The 17236-nt window shown below is 34.0% G+C and overlaps 1 protein-coding gene across 1 annotated transcript; it reads right to left on the bottom strand.

The window, feature by feature from the left end:
* Positions 1-7949: 7949 nt before the first annotated feature.
* On the bottom strand, positions 7950-11151 carry LOC149007975 (putative WRKY transcription factor 54). The gene is made up of 4 exons (XM_089166890.1): positions 10943-11151; positions 8842-9182; positions 8574-8681; positions 7950-8479 (listed from the first exon to the last, which is right to left on the bottom strand). Exons 2-4 carry the CDS (start codon positions 9126-9128, stop codon positions 8086-8088), a joined length of 789 nt encoding a protein of 262 aa, XP_089023016.1. The 5' UTR covers positions 9129-9182; positions 10943-11151; the 3' UTR covers positions 7950-8085.
* Positions 11152-17236: the final 6085 nt, after the last annotated feature.

The raw sequence follows: 17236 nt of genomic DNA, 5'->3' as shown, positions 1-17236 counted from the left end.
TAGTTAGAAGACCTTCTTCAGTTGTCGAATCCATCCCTAGTGACTCTTGCTGGAGTTTAACTCGACAAGTGTGGTGACCTACGTATTTGGTCCAGAACACTGGTGGCTCATCTTCTATTCTTTGAACTTGCTTTGCTGCTTCACAACCTTGATCTAATTTGCGGCTGCATCTGTAGTAATTTCTGTACACAAGTCATCAGAAGAATTCATTAGCTTCTAGCAATTATTCTCTCTCTCTCTTTTCACACTTATGTTAATCATGAGGAAAATGAAGACCTTAGATGTTTGGCATTGAGGATTTCTTTCTGTCCATATTTTCGCCAAGAATTACCATCTTCATTGGGCGCAGAAGTAATTGTTATCCATGCCTCTTCCATGTTTCTACAAGAAAAAAAGAAAAGAAGAAGAAATGAATCATGTGTAAGCATTAACCTGTGTATTATGCCTTTCAGTTGTTCTTTTAAGAACAAACACAGTAAGTCAAATTTACAGCAGCTAGCAGCAAAGACTAGAAACGACAAGTATATACATACGAAATACATCCATGGTCCTCCTAATACATGCTTAATTAACTAATTAATTAACAACTCCTAATACATCTTAACTAATTAATTAACAACCAATCACTAGATTCAAAAGATTAAAAAGTGAGTAATGGATGCAAAAAATCACCTTCTCTTCAAAGGCTTTCTACGCTGGTTTCTGCAAGGGGGATCAGACTCAGCGTTTCTCAGGATTGATAGAGCCTCACTGAAAGATCTCATTATCTTATTAATCAGATCGTCGGCCATCATTTTGGATTCACAAGCTGTTCCAGTGATTTGATCATGAAGAACAACTTGCAGCTGGGCTGCAAATTCATGACCCTGAACTAGTTCTTCCATCATCTTTTTGCGGCTAGAAGTTGAGTTTCCCATGAAGGGAAGAGAATCCATTGGTGCCTAGCTAGTGTGTCTCTCTTTCTATGTGTGTCATCCTTTATATAATAGAGAGCCAAGGTGACTTGATGGTAGAAGTCATGAAGAAAATAAATCTATAGATTAATTATAAATTAATGACTATTTAGTCATAAACAAATCTAATTTTTGAAATTATTAATTCATGATTTGAATAGTCGTCGATGTTTTGAAAAACCATATGAGTATGCCAATCGTTGAGATTGTGCCACATAAGCAGATTGAATACATCCAACGGTCAGGGAGTCATACTTAGGATGTCCACATGACGTTAGCCTACCTTCCATCAGCTTTGGCTATGTCTATTTCAGACGTAGAATTCATATTACAATTCTAGGAAATTGCATGCCTTAGTATAATAATAATGAGACAGCCACAATATTTGAACCAAAATTCACGCGTTTGACCTTCCAATGGAAAAAAGGGGTTCATCTGTTTGAACTCATTGAATAGATTAATTTGAAAAAAAACCACTGGATTTGGCATGTAGTGTATATTCCATGCAGTCATCATTTGAATCAGGTGATATGTTTTTTTTTCTTCATATTAGAGTCATATAATAATAACCCTCTAGTAAATAAAAGTTTTTATACTTATTTAAAATTGAAAATACTTGCTGGAGATACTTTTGTAATCTGGTGGTGAAAGATAAGCCGAACAGGATTTCATGGTGTCCTTGTTTTAATAAGGTAAAACATTGCTTGTATTCTTCTTCTTTGGTTGAGAAAAAAGATGAGTAAAAGAAGAGGTTCTTGATCGTGGCATTTGTTTCAAAGTTTGAGTAGAAGACCCTCTTCATCATAGCATTCATCATCAAATGAGTTTCTTAAGAATAATAACATTTTTTTGCAGTCTGAGGGTAAATAGGAAAATCACAGACAAGCCCTCACCGAATCTAGGGTTGTCTTAGCCACCATTATACCATGCTTGCAAGGCTTCAAGAACTCCACTCAAACTTAACTACCTCCATGCGTGCAAGATTTTAAAATCAGACTCAAACTCAACACACAAGAGACATAGTTCATACCAAACACAAATAGATATAACTTGATTACTTCAAATTCTAGAGTTAGAGTCCAAGATTAATGTTGAGTAAGACTCTTGTAACTGTAAATATGTAATCTGTATTGCAATCAATCTCAAGGAAACAAATCACATTCTTGTGGAAGTAGGTTGCAGAGATCAATCAAACTACGTAAAACTAAGTCTCTCTCTCCATCACCCAAAAACGTGTCTCTCTAACTTCAACTCATGGCATTTAATAGAGTTCATCTATTAGCTACATTTATTTTTTTCATGAGTTACAAAATAAAAAACAGAATTAAAAACTGTCTAATTAACAATCAGTCACTCCAGCCCATGGATGGAATACAAAATGATAGTCTCCTCTTCATCAAATTTCCCCCCTCACAGCGCTAATATTACTTCTTCTTTTTTTCTTCAGAAGTGTCTTTTGCTTTATATCTTGATCATTATACTTCATGCGTATCTATGTCATACATATTTTTAATATGACATTTATCTTAAAATCAATCACACCAATACATTAGTTGATACTTCAAATTTTGATAAAGGTTTCTTTGATCTACAAGCTAAGAGACCATTGGGAAAAGATCATCTATAATTTTTGAGTTTTAATTAGTTTGAAATTACTTAGGTTTTCATTTCAGATATTTTGAGTTAGAGAATTAAAATTTGATATCACATTCATGTGGTTGTCCATCATTTGTACTTCAAATTAGTGTCCCACAACAGATATTTGGATGTACATACATTTATGCATTTATGTGTGCATAGCACAAAAACACATGAGAATCTACTTATAATTTAACCATCTTTTCACTCAGTTATTATTGATGAACGAGAATGAACAAAGAAAACAGTTTTAGATAAATCAATGTGGTGGGGTATGATACCACACATCTAGATATATCTCTTTTGGAAAGAAAAAAAAAATGATATCTTAATGTATTTATCAATATGATGGGATACAATACCTTACATCTTGATTCTCTGGGCATATGTGCATTATATAGGATTGGGGAAAATAATAGTTACATAGAGTACATCTCAATGTAGAATTTATTTATTTATTTATTTATTTATTTTTAAGTTAAAAATGAAGAAAGACTTGCAAAAGATTGAAATTAAGGGAAGATGTCTAAAAACAAAGGTCTGAAAGTCCACTAAATAAGAAAAAGAAAAAGAAAAAGAAAAAGAAAAAGAACAAAGAACAAAGAAATTAACCAACTAGAAGAAAGACCACAGTACAATGTGACGCATGTGAATATGGAGTCACACTACAATGTGATGCACGTGAGTATAGAGGATTGATATTTTTTTGTTGGGCAAGAAATCCCACTTTTGAATATATAGGAATCGTGTTGTATTCTTCTTGACATTCAGTTGCGTTCAAACCTGATTAATAGAGTAACAATCATTTTCTCAACAATGCTCAAAACCTAAAACAGCTAAACAGCTCTGCGTTGGCCTAAATACTCTTGTAATCCGGTGGTGAAAGATGAATCTGGATCATCACCCCCGACGGGGAGCACTTTGTGCTCTCCGACGGTTTTTCCACCACAAAAAGTGGTGGGCCCCACCTGGAGGAAAAAAAAAAAAAAAAAAAAAAACAGAAAAACCGTCCCATCACCACCCTGGGCCCCCCCTATTTTTTGTGGTGAGTGCTCCCCGACGGGGTTGCAGATCCGGACTCGTGAAAGATAAACCAAAGAGGTTTGCTTCAAAATTGAAAAGAAGACCCTCTTTACCATAGAATTCATGACCAAATGAGTTTGTCTATTACTTTTTCCTTTTTTTCATATCATTGATGGAAGACTCCATTGCCTCCCTTTCTCTGATCTTCTTGTCTGAACTGCTTTGGTTTGACGACTTGATCGATTCTAGAACAATGGAAGATGCATGAACATAGCTTCAGCTCCTTGCAGGGAAGTCTTTCATCACCTATGCATTCAAACTCATTTCTAGTTGCTTTTTCTAAAAGATAGGATTGTCCAACAAGAAGTATATATAATAATAAGCTAATAATACTCTATAGTATTGCAACTTGTAAATATTAATAATGTTGCACTGCAAACAACAAAAAAATATATCATGCTTCTTTAATCACACTTACTTATGGAGGAATGAAATATTCGACTTATGTCTCCTGTACCTCTACCTTATCCTATGTCTACCTAATTATTGAAATGCATGGTCGTATATTTGTATTATTTATCAGTTTTGGAAAAAAATTTCATCTTGACCCTTGAGGTCTATTAAAATATAAAATTTGGTATCTCAAGTTTGTGAACAGATAATTAATGTAGGGTGACACTATATTTCCTTATACCTTAACCAACATATACCCCATTTGAGCGTGGATTAGAAGTAAACCTAGGGCAACCAATTACAGTCCAATGAGGTCCCCAACATCTTTTCAAAGAAAATTGAAACTTGCAACTCGCTTTAGGAAAGAAGACTGAAGCTTGTATTTATTGACTTTAAAAAGTAAATTGTAAATCCATTTGGTCATCGCCGTGAAAAAATAAATAAGAAGATAATCTGGTTTTGAAAAATTAGTGGTGCCTTCCAATCAACTACCTTAATTTTCACCTTTTAGGTCGTTGTTTCATGGTATTTGAGCATCGATTTTGCTTGGTCTCATCGTCTATCATTTCTTCTACTTATTATTTATTTATTAAAAAAAAAATACAAATATCTGTTAAATTTTCTACCTTCTTATTATATATTTTTTATTAGAATAAAGAATAATGATAAAAGGAATAATTACTAGAGTTTTTTACATGAGCCTCTCCATTTTCATGGTAAACAAACTGCACTTCCTCTAAAATCAAAATCTTGCAAATGTCCCCTCCACCGTTAACCCCGTTACTTAGGACTGTTAAATAATTTTAATATGACTATATTACCCTCAAATATGGTAACGTTTGAACTTTATTTGTATACTTAAGGTTATTTTTTGAATTTTGAAACAATATACAGATATTACATCATCAGTATGCTATTGGAGTTTAACTATAGAGGGCATTAGTAATTGTAAAAACAGTTGAAAGTTAGATTAAAATTTTAAAAAATACAAAAATAAAATAATGATAAAATCAAAATACAAGACACAATAGTAATTATTATTCCATAATAAAATTATATCATTACTACTTTTAATGTAGTACCTCAGTTGACTCGTGGTGGTGTTCGATGCGACGAGCTGGTCAAGAAAGTAGACATGAAAGTCAAGAAATTAGTTTCACACCTTAATGCATCATTGGCGCAAATTATGGAATGAAGTTAGAAAAAAAATGAAATGAAAAGTTGTCAAATGCAGTTGTTTTTGGGTGAATCTTATTCATTTAAAGATCAAAAGAGAAACCAAACATATACATTTCGTTTCTATTCTTATGATGTGGAAGTGTGGAACCCTTTAACCTCTTCAGTCCTTTTGCCTTTCTGGATCTCTTCATTTTTAAACTAGCTGCGAGCGGTTGGAGTGTTAAAATGTAGACATCTCATAAATCTTTGGTACTCAAAGACAGAAAATATCAGGTTGGGCTGGACTAGTTTAAACCCAATTTTACTGAAGATTTTAAATCCGAAACCCAAATCTTTAACCAATTTTATAAACCCAAATTGTACCTCCTAGACCACTCTGATTCCCCTAACCCAACCCTAATTTGAAACGAAATCACAAACATTGGTTCAGTGGAAGATCTCCCACTGTTATAGAAAGACAAATGCTGCAATAGATTTTTTTGGTAGGATTAGCAATTAACAAGGTCTCAAATTTTAGAGGTTAATACCCTTTGGTTAGCTATGATTAAGACTGAGTTAGATTAGGACATTTCTAGTCGTCTTCAATATCGGTTAAAACCATATATTCAGTGTTCGCAAGCTTTTCATCTTGAGGTTCTCGTTAGCATGGGTGTAATGGGGACAATTATTGTTGTGGGTGTGAGTGTTTGAGGTGGTGTCTCAAAACCTATCTATGATTGTAATAGTGTAATTTCTTTTCACTTTAATACAAATGACCTTTTAGAAGATTGGGGAAGGAGAAGGGAAGGAATGCCATTGACCTTTACTTATCAAGTGTTAATCTTGGCCAAGAACACATAGGATTGTTCTTTTAAAGTTTAAACTCAAGCTACCATTTGAGGGATAATGGAAGCCAGGTAGAATAATAAAGAGTGACAGGCAATTGATGATCAAATCCATTATCCATTTTAGTCTAATCTAATTTGTGGATTCAATTTCCCAATTATGTAGCTAGCTAATTGTGGCATCTCAGTAGAAACCGATCTCCAGAACTTTGAATTTTCTTACAAAAATGGGTACTGATCAGAGCACAACATATTGTATGAAAACCCACTGTGCTCGATTATGGATATACTCGATCGCTTAGATATTAGTCTTCATATTATCTAACGTATTTCGCTTATATGAAAATCAATTGTAGGAGGGAATAGGGATACTCTACAATTTTTGAGAAATGGATTAAAAGAAAATGAGTTATTGGCATAATTCTTGTTTACAGCTATTGGCATTCCCACTCTTGAATATATAGGAATCGTGTTGTGTTCTTCGTGAAATTCAGTTGCATTCAGTTGCACTCAAACATGATTAATAGGGGAAGAATGATTATCTCAATAATGCTCAAAATCTGAAATATATTAACGGTTTTTATATATTTTTATATTTTGTGTAGAAAATTAATTTATTGAGGAGCAACCCAGGCTATAAAGATAAGGTCATTAAGCCAAAGAGTGGAAAGCGACCAAATAGTAAGAACCTACTAGCTGGGCCTTCCTGGCTAAGGCATCTACTACAGTATTGTGTGCCATAGTAACAAAAGAGAGAGCACAATCCTCAAAAATAGAAGATGGCGGCCGTTATACAGGTTGGAGGAGGGAAAGTCTTCTTCAAAGAGCAATTAAAGAGCTCCGGATTATCTGTTTCAAAGATGACACGCCATATCTTCGTAGACTGCATAAAACATAACTAAGCGTATTTACGTAAGAGATTTGGCCACAAGCATAGATCCAAACCAAATTAGATCAGTCACAACCAACAAAATCATCCCCAAATGATCATGACCACCAACCCCAGATTTCATTGAGCTCCATCATCTGCATAGAAAGCATCAGAATTAAGCTTGAGATATATTAAAGTTTTTACATTAGATTCTTAGTCTTTGTCAATTTATGTAAGTAGGAACTAGTGAAGAAGGGTGCATTAGGTGCGTCTGATGTTGTGGGTTTGAATGTTTGATTCCATGTTATATAAGATTTATTGTCACTGTATTTTTATCTTTTCGCTTCGAATAAAAATGACCTTTTAGTGAAAAGTTATTTTAGTTTTGTGATATGATTCTATATTTTGCAGCCATATGTAATAATTAACAATACCTCTATTTCTTTTCACCGTGCAGTGGGATTTTATGATATGATTTTAGCTATGTGATATGATTCTTTATTTAGCAACCATATGAAATAATTAATAATACCTCAATTTCTTTTCACCGTGCATTAGGATTTTTTTATATGATTTGTCTAAGAGATAAACCTTGTTACAAGTAGGAGTTTTCATTTACAACCCTACCTAGATCCTAAAGAGGAAAAGTACAAATTTAATTTTTTTTGTTACCCTAAGAGTTAGCACTTAACTGGTCGGTTCGGCACCGTCACCAATCTCTAAATAGCCTTCTGTTAGCTATAACTTGTTGTGCCCCATATCTATTTTTATTAGTCCCTATGGTTTTAGAGATGGGACCTGAGGACTGTGCTTCCCTCACACATCTTCACCACATATTTAAGAGAGGTTCATCATTGTTCCATTTTGTTGGTACTTATAGATTAAGTTCCTTCTTAAATGTATGATAAAAGAATACGTGTGAGATGAACACCATCCCCCTATCTCTCTGCGGATCCCCACCTGAGGCCATAGCTGTGCTTTTGTTTATTGCCAAGGCATGATGGTTGATGCTTCTATGAATTGTTGGAAATTAAAATCTTACATTTTTATTTTTGTATGTTGAAATCTACAGGAGAAAGAGGTAACATTTCAGGCTCCCATTTGCAAATTGGAACTTCATGTCAACTGACCCCGATTGGAACCTTTAAATGCTCTCATTTTTGAGGCGATACAACACATCATCATAAGATACATCGTTGAGATAACCAGAATTGATCAGCATATCCATATGGCTGCTGCAATCTCCTGAGGTTTGCTGTTCTATCGAGGGAAAAGGTTCCCTTTGTTCTTTGCTAGGGCGGAGGAAGGTTGAGAAGGAAGGACGACCATGTTTTGGTGTGGTTTTGGACTCAAAGTTGATTACAAAACCCTCTTCAGTTACAGAATCCATTTCCATGGATGAGAGCTTGAGGATATCTTTGCAAGTGTGGTGACCTATGTATTTGGTCCAGAACGTTGGTGACTCATCATCTGTTCTTTGAACTTGTTTCGTTGCTTGACAACCTAGATCAAATCTATGGCTGCATCTGTAGTAGCACCTGGAGATCAGAAGGATTGGTCAAATAGCTTAATCAGAGCTTACTTAATGTTATGACTAACACAAAAATCACTCTCTCTCTTGATCTCAAGTACCTTAAATATTTGGTATTGAGGATTTCTTTCTGCCCGTATTTTCTCCAACTATAACCATCTTCAATTGGCCGACATGCTCTAATCCTGGTCCATGTTTGTTCCTTGTTTCTATGAATCAAGAGATCATCAATAAACAAACAATGGTAACTAAAAGCACCAAATATATATATGCATGTCTGTGGTCCCCCTAACACATAGTTCCTAAACCACTAATCACTAGATTCTAAAGAATAAAGATGACAGTAATGGAAGGAAGCAAGAAGATCACCTTGTCTGAGATCCCAACCCACATTGGTTCTGAAAAGGCGGCGTTGTCGAAGAATCCTTGTTGGAGTCGGTGTAACTCAGTATTGAAAGAGCCTCCTTGAACGATCCTAATACCTTGGTTACAAGATCCTCCGCTGTGACAGATTCATGATCAGTATTTCCATTGAGTTGGTGATGGAGGGCAAGTTTAACCTGGGCAGCATATTCACGGCCTCGTTCTAGTTCTTCTATCACCTTTTCTCTGGTGGATGAAGCTAAGTTTCCGGCAATGGAAGAACAGTTCTCCATTAATGACTGTATGAAAGCTCTCTGCTACTTCTCAACTTCTACTAATCATAAATCCTGTTTTATAAAATGGATTAAGAAGGTAAGCAAGTGGGCTGAGCAAATTGATAGCTAGCTCTTCCATGATTAATTAAATAAAGTAATCCCATTCATTATAACTTAATAATAAATTATTTTTAGAACCTCGATGCTTGAAGATGATGCACACAAACGCCAAAACCAAGCAACTTGCAAATGTTTATTATCACAGATCCACGCAAATAGATAAGATTTTAAATACCTTTTTTTCCTCAAAAAACTAAAAAATATAGTACAGGTATCTTTTCACATGCAGGTAATCATAATTAATCTTATACCCTCCATCATTTTCTTTTTTTGGGTTGCAATTGTACCCTCTAATCATGAGGGTTTATCCAAGAATTTTACTATATATTGTGAGGCTTATCTTAATTCGGTCCTTTGAACTTAAACATTGATCAAACCAGTACTTTATCAAAAATTATGAAGCAACTTAAATGTGATGTCCTCAAAATAGTTGGATCCTTAGAAATGAAATATTTAATTTGTAATTTGAGAACGATAAAAACTAAAGGGAATATAACGAATCTGTGAAGTGAATCCAATTGTAGACTTTTTCGTAAAATCTGCACTAACGAATTAGACTTCTACCCCAATAGGGGAGCAATTGACCACATCCAGAGGGAGTTGCAGTGGGATGCCGTGCAACTTCTAAGGTTTAGGTTTAGTTAATGATGTATCATGTTGTTTTTCTTTCGTACTTTAGCTTAGATAAAAGAACTAATGAGGTTGGGTGTAGTTTGGACAACTATTGTTGCAGGGTTGAGTGTGTAATTTTCTTTCTAACTATTAATAAAGTCTGATCCTTTTGTCGAAAAAAACTTAAGGGGCTATCTGTGAACCCAAAAGCCATAAAATTAAATTATTACATTTCTTTGACTGCCAGCATGTATAGTAGAAGAAATAAATTAACTTAGGACCTAGTATAAGACCCAAAGTATAATAGATTCCTTGGTGTTTACGGCGGCAGCCCTGATGTTGTTGTACAAAGACATGACAACAGATTTGGAGGAAGAAATCAAACCTGCTAACAAATAATCTTTTCTCCCTTAGAGGCACATGTATAGTCACAAAATATTCAACTTAAGTCTATCTTACCCTTCTTTCAGCCTTGTTCTCATTGGGGTTGATGGAAATTTCCTACTACTAGGCATTCCATTGAATAAAATGGAATATTAAATGGTATTTTGGAGAAAACAAAAACTTAAGAAGATGCATATGTTGAACCTAAAAAAAAAAAAAACATTTGAAATCTTATCTGCCAGCCTGGGAAGAAGGATATTTCCTAGAATATGCTATGAATTCTGAAGTATAATGTATTTTTTTGCACGGTTGATGCTGTGCCCTAAAGGTCATTTTACAAGAACATGATCGGGATTTGGAGAAAAGTTCATAAAACCCTAAATTTCTTCTCTACACAGATGCACTCATATTCACATACATTCAACTCTTTCTTTTTCTTTGCCTCTCTTTATCTCTGTTTTTAGCCAAGAAAAATTACCTTTTTTTTTTTGGGTGAAGCATGATTATCTTCAATGGACTGACTCACTCAGACGGTTTCTTTTTTCAACCAAAACTACATATGTAGTTTTTCTTTCTTGTTTTTTCGTAGAATCATGTGATATAAGTAAACCTGTTTATATGTTAGAAACTGAAACTGAAACAAGCTTGAATTATATATATGCTATTTATTAATTAAGTAATCACCAGATGAATGATAGAGAGAAATTGAAGACTACCTTCTCTTTGATTGCTTCGTTCATTGGTTCCAACATCTTGCCAGACATTGAGGATTTAAAGAACCTTCATGAAATATCTCAACAGCTTAGTTACCAAATCTTCTGCCATTGTTGTTGTTTGTAACATGAACAGCTCGAGTAAGTTGATGATCTTGAAGGACTAGTTGAGAAGCTTGACTGCAACTTCAGCAGAAGAGAGTTGAGGATCGCGAAGGGACCAACTGCAGAAGATCTAGAAGCTGAGTTTCTGCTAATTAAAGGTAGGAGAATTCTCAAACTCTGCATAATGAGGGACAAGGAGGGCTCAGTGGAAGAAATGATGAAGGAGACAAATGAATACTTATTTATTATTAAAAATTTTCATTAAGTTTAGTTGATCAATGTTTTGAACAGACGTCATGGATGGAAAACCCACATGACGTCAGCCCTATTAGGTTACACTTAAACGTCTACTTACGTCGATCTGGCTTAGGAGTTCTGTAACGCACGGTCCAGATTTTCTCTATTTTTTATTTTGAATTATCCGTGTCTCACGGTGTCATGCTGGGATGCAGTCGTTTACGGAGACAGGCGGAATTAAGGAAAACATGAAATTGGATTATTAAAATATAATGGAAATAATTGAGGATAAATTGCAATTTTTTTGGGGTGAAAAGTAAATTCATGGCAAAGAAATGTTAGTAGAACCAGGGTTATCACTTTACCAATTTGCAGGACCCATGGATTGGTAATAGACCAATTTATCAAAAGCTCTACCGACAAAGTCACCCGAGCCAAGGAATCTACAACTTCATTGACAGACCTCGGAATTACAGAGAACTGCACTGCTCAAAGCAAGATTCAAAATGTGGAATATTCCACATTTTGAAAAATCGGCCAAATAGCAATCTTAGGTGATGAATTCAGAATTTGATTGATGAACTCTACATTATCAGTTTCAAAATTCGATCATTTAAAAAACCTTCCTTAAGGGCCAGCAACATACCTGATTCAACTGCAGTTGCCTCCGCATATAAAACAGAATCACAATGCGATCCCTATGAAAAATTAACCAAAGAAAAACTCTTAGAATCTTGAACAACTACACCTATACCTCCTAACTTAGACTCCATAATCCCTGCAGCATTGTAGTTGATTTTACCAAAAGATTGTAAAAAAGGAGACCACTTTGATGCAGGGGACTCTTTCCCAAAATCTGATAAAGAGTATATACCTCTAACTCTAGCTGTTGAAATGAACTCAAAAAGGCTATTTCAGCCATTCTAATCACCTTTGATGGAAACCAATAATTGTTGGTGAAGATCAAGTCATCACAGTCCCTCCAAATATACTAGAAAATGCAGGAAGCTTGAGAGAATCTCATGAGGGCTGTGTTGGAAATCATTATATGGGCTGCAAGTATAAGACTATAGAATTGATCGATGAAATAGAACTTATCTGATTCAGAGAGATATCCATATCTTTGTTGTAGTTGAAGAAGAAATAGGTAACATCACTATGCATCCGTATATCATCGAGAAAACAATACGATAACAACAAGAAGAATTTGAACACGGTGAGTTGAGGCGTACATATCAATACTTTTCCTTAAAGTATTTGAACGCCTCCTATAGTGTAGACTGGGTTTGACCGTGGCGTCTTCTCCTCCAAGATACAACAACTCCTTAGTTCCAATGGCATGCACTTCAATGGAATCTACTTGCAAAGAATGTCCGAAGGTAATACTCACAAACTCATCAAAAACACTCACACCTTGATAGAAAACCAAGAGACTAATATTGATGTTAAAACTGTTAGAGTTCCTAGGGATCGACTCCTCTCTATATATAGAAGAGGAAGAGACACCTATAAAGGGTATCTCTAAAAGATACCTCTCAGATCATGTCTTTTCCCTTAAGTCTTGTTTGTTAGCCATTCAAACAAGACTTTTCATAGATTATCCATTGGCTATTTAGGTATCAAAATAGGGAATAACATTACCTCTAACCCTTCATTGTAAACACAAAAAATATTTTGAATCTCATAATTTAAAAATAAATTTAAAATTCCAACAAGTTGCCTTCTTATCTATTTTAAATAGAGAATCCCAAAAAGTCATCCACCATACGAAAGAAAATGCTTCATCTTGAAGAATACTTGCATTTTACAACTTGCAAATATTGATTAATTATTTGTTCCACAACTGATAAGACCTGACTTGTCGGTGTCATATGCTAGAAGACTTTGTGTACTTTACCTTTTGTTGTTGCTGAAAATACAGAGTTTAGAACTTATCCACTCATGCGGGTTTTTAGATTTTTATTTGTAGCAGCAACAGCTATTGCATGCAGTCAATGGTATAGATTACGCCATGTAATCAAAATAAAATCGAACCGTGCAGAATCAAGAGATGGGTTTAATTGTAAATACAAATTTTTATATATTTTGACATTCTAAAGTCCAATAGTTTTCTAATTTACAAAATAAAATCCCTTCATTTACCCAATTCCCAAATTTCTACCCAACTCTCAAATCTCTTTTTTGATTTGCCCGGGCAAGTTTGCAAAACTTCTTTCTCTTTTCCAAAAGCGTGTTTCCAGTTCAGCTTACCTCCCCGATTCTGGAGGGTGACAGACTAGTGACATCGCTTTTGGCGATTGATAGGCCAAGTTGAAGAGAAATCACGATTCATGTGCGAGTTCCGCTTGAACCAAGAACTCGACTGAGGATTCGAAATGGCAGAGACAAAAGAAGCTCTTCCCGTCACAGTTTCATGGCTTTTGGATGCCTTAAGTTCTTCCGCCGGAGAAATTAGTACGCCTATCAGATTAGTTTTCAACAAGGGAAGTAAGAAACTTCCAATTTCACATTCGCCGAATCAGGCAATGCAAGTAAAACCGGGTGAGTTGGTAACTTGAATGAGAAGAAGTCCTCAAACTAAAGCCAAAGTGAGTTTGACTAAATTCTAGCAGGTAATTTCTTGCAGGAGTAAACAAGGAACGAGTAACCTCTGCAGTTTTATGGGGCCAACCAGTAGGTAAAGTTAAACAAAACCTCCACCTCATTTGCAGCATCACACACTCAAATGCAAATGCAAACAAAACAAAACAAAACAAAAGAATCTAAAGCACCAACCATATAATGTATTCACCAACAGAAGGAACCTTATTCTAAATGATCATTTAATCTTATTTAACTTTGAAGCTTTTCATCTGTTTGAAAAATATTACAGGGACTGAAGTCGTTGGGGTAGGTGAATTGCATGGTGACATTCATTACCTGAACCTAGTTTCTCACCCTCGGTTAACACTCCCTCGGTTAACACTTCACAGCTACAGTTGCAATACATACTCACAGGTTGGATATAGAATGAGAAATTAGGCTATATAATAATTTTATTTGAGACCTTGAGGTAGTGACTTGAAGTCAAGGGTGGAGCCATGATTGAACATTGTGGGGGGTCGAATAATAAGTTTGGATCACTTCTCCGTCGGACGATCATTAATACCTTTCACCATATATATTATATGAGTCAATACGGGACCTACTGTGGGTCCCACCTTTAAATTATTTTATTACATTCTGATGTGGGATTCACATTAAAAACTTAGGTAAGTTAATAGGATGACTAAAATATAGATAACACAATTACAAGTAAATTATAAAAAATATATTAAAATAAAGCATATGGGCTAAAATTGTGGGAGAAAAACTTTAAAAAGTCATGAAAAAAAAAGTGGAAAAGAAATTGTCGGAGGAATTTAGGAAAAAAAAAATAAAATTTGAAGTCTACTAATTAAATATGAAGAAAACAATCAACTTCTATAAATTAAGTAAAATTAAATGACTGAAGTTCTAAACGAGATTCAAATTTCTATGAATAAGAGTTGAAATTTGAGTAGACAATTTAGGGATTAAAAAAAATAAAAATTAATGATTGTGATCTCGCCATGTGCCTCTGCTTTAGCTAATGAATTTGAAGCTATTAGAGACTATTAGCTATCTCCTACCATATCCTTTGTATTACAGTTTTATTTTATTTATTTATTTTTATTTGGTCAGCCAACATATTATCTTACTCGGTGTTGTATGAAATTTGGTATTACTGATATTAGGTGGCAGTGGCAGTCTCCACCGCTTTTTCTTGTTCAAACAGGTTTTAATGCCTCTAGAATTTTGGTGGGAGCCTAATATAATCAATTATTTTCAAAAAAGGAAAACTAATTTTAGAATAGATATAAAAATAAATGGATTTTCACTAGGACACGACAGTTGGATGGGGCCAAGTCTATCCATAAAATTATGGGCCCATGTCCATTCCACCTGATTCATACCAGGTATCACTCATTTGTCATTCAAAATCAAAATGAATTATTTCATTTCTTTGAACTTTCAAAATGGAAGTTCTTAGAATTCTTTGTAGCATAAGGATAGGAAATATCTTGGTTTGATTATCCTGTGTCCTTGATGTCATTGTATAAAGACATAATCTGTTTTGAGAAAAGCTCATGAAACCCTCGGAACCTTAGTAACAATAAGTTTTTTATCCATACTCATATGGAAAATGATGAAGACCTGATATGTTTGCATTGAGGATCTTTTTCTCTTTATATTTTTGCCAAGCATAACCATCTTCAACAGGTTTCCTTCATATCATGTTATGTCTCCTTATATGAGACAATGGAAATGTCTTTCCTATCCTCTTGATCACATATTTGAACTCCTATATGTAAAGCTAGGGCTGGTTGCTAATTGGTTTATATTTTTCGGACCATGTCTCTAGTTAGAATCATTCTAATTCAAGTAGCATTTAGTTTTAATGGATGTTATAATTTATAGATATCATAGGTCTCTTGCATCTTCGAGTCCTGAAGATAGTTGATGTAGCAATGTGGAAATCTCAAAAATAAAATTAGACCATGCAAGGCAAGGAATGTTCTTATTGATATGTCATAAGTTGCTCATTTGTATGTTGTCATATGTCAAATTTGATTTTATAATTCCTTTATATGGTCTTTTGCTGTGTAAATTTTTTGAACAGCAATAGAAAGTGACCTTGTGTTGGTCATCCTTTGGCCTATGTTCTCATTTCAAAACGATCTAGATAGTTTTGGCATGTGTCTCATTATATCATATTATAACATGCTGGAATTGCCTTAATATAATAATAATGATCTAAGCATTAGGACTTACAAATATGAATTAATTTCACGTGCATTGACCTTAGGGGTTTCTACCGCAAAAAGAGAAAAAAGAAAAAAGAAAAGAAGAAAAGAAGAACCTTAGGGGTAAAAATAATTTATTACTTAGAAGTATTGAACAGATAATAAAAAGAGAGAAGACAAAAAATATTCAGTTACATGGGTAGTAAGTATTCTAGAAGTCTAGACAATAAACCTTTGAATCATGGGATTAAAATCATACAATATAAATATGTTATTTAATATTGAAATTAAAGGAGATAAGAAATTACCTTAAGGTAATGGTAATGATCTAAGCATTGCAATTTGTGAATATTAATTAATGCTACACTAAGCCACAAAGTTTGAATCAATTTTTTCACGCATATATTGATTTTGTCATCCCCCAGAACAATGCAATTCTTGGACACTAGTTGCTTAATATGATTTAATTTAGCCTAACCTGTGAATTTTAAATTTAAAATCCATTCCCCGTAGTGCGTTCTCATAAAAAAAAATCCATTTCATGACTATGTACTCAGTATGGATTACACATACGTTCATTATTAATGGAATTTTTATTAATAAATATATAGATATTAAATAAAATAATAAATAAGAAATAAAGAAATAAAGAAATTGGTAATTAATCTTGACCACAACAGTCTGTTCTTGACCCGGTTCTAATTTTAACATTGAAAACAAAACAGATTGCATGGATTGAAAATATCAAAGGAATTCAAACCATTCACGACTTTCTAGTTATGAAATATTTCCAAATTAAGTCAATCCACTATATTGTTGATTGAAAATTTGATCAAATAATATTAAATTTGTTATAAATAATATTTATTATGGATGTCATTACCCCAAAGTTTACTTCCATTAGATCTCATTACCTAGGATGCATATTGGTTCACAATCATCTCATTACACAATATTCATCAATATTTCCATTCTATACCTTCTATCTTGAATCTATCTTTCCATATCAGAATATCTTTATTGTGAGATCATATTTGTATTTCCATATCGGGTAGATGTTCCTTCTACTTAAATATTATACTCAATATGATCTTATTGACTATCTTTCTTTCTTCTTTGTATCTAATATATTTTCTCTTTATTTTATAAC

This window comes from Hakea prostrata, chromosome 8 (genome assembly GCF_041222555.1).
Source record: "Hakea prostrata isolate BN-2017 chromosome 8, UWA_Hpros_2, whole genome shotgun sequence".
In the NCBI taxonomy this organism is placed as follows: domain Eukaryota; kingdom Viridiplantae; phylum Streptophyta; class Magnoliopsida; order Proteales; family Proteaceae; genus Hakea; species Hakea prostrata.
Note: the sequence above shows the minus strand (reverse complement) of the source record. Positions and strands in the feature narration are given on the sequence as shown.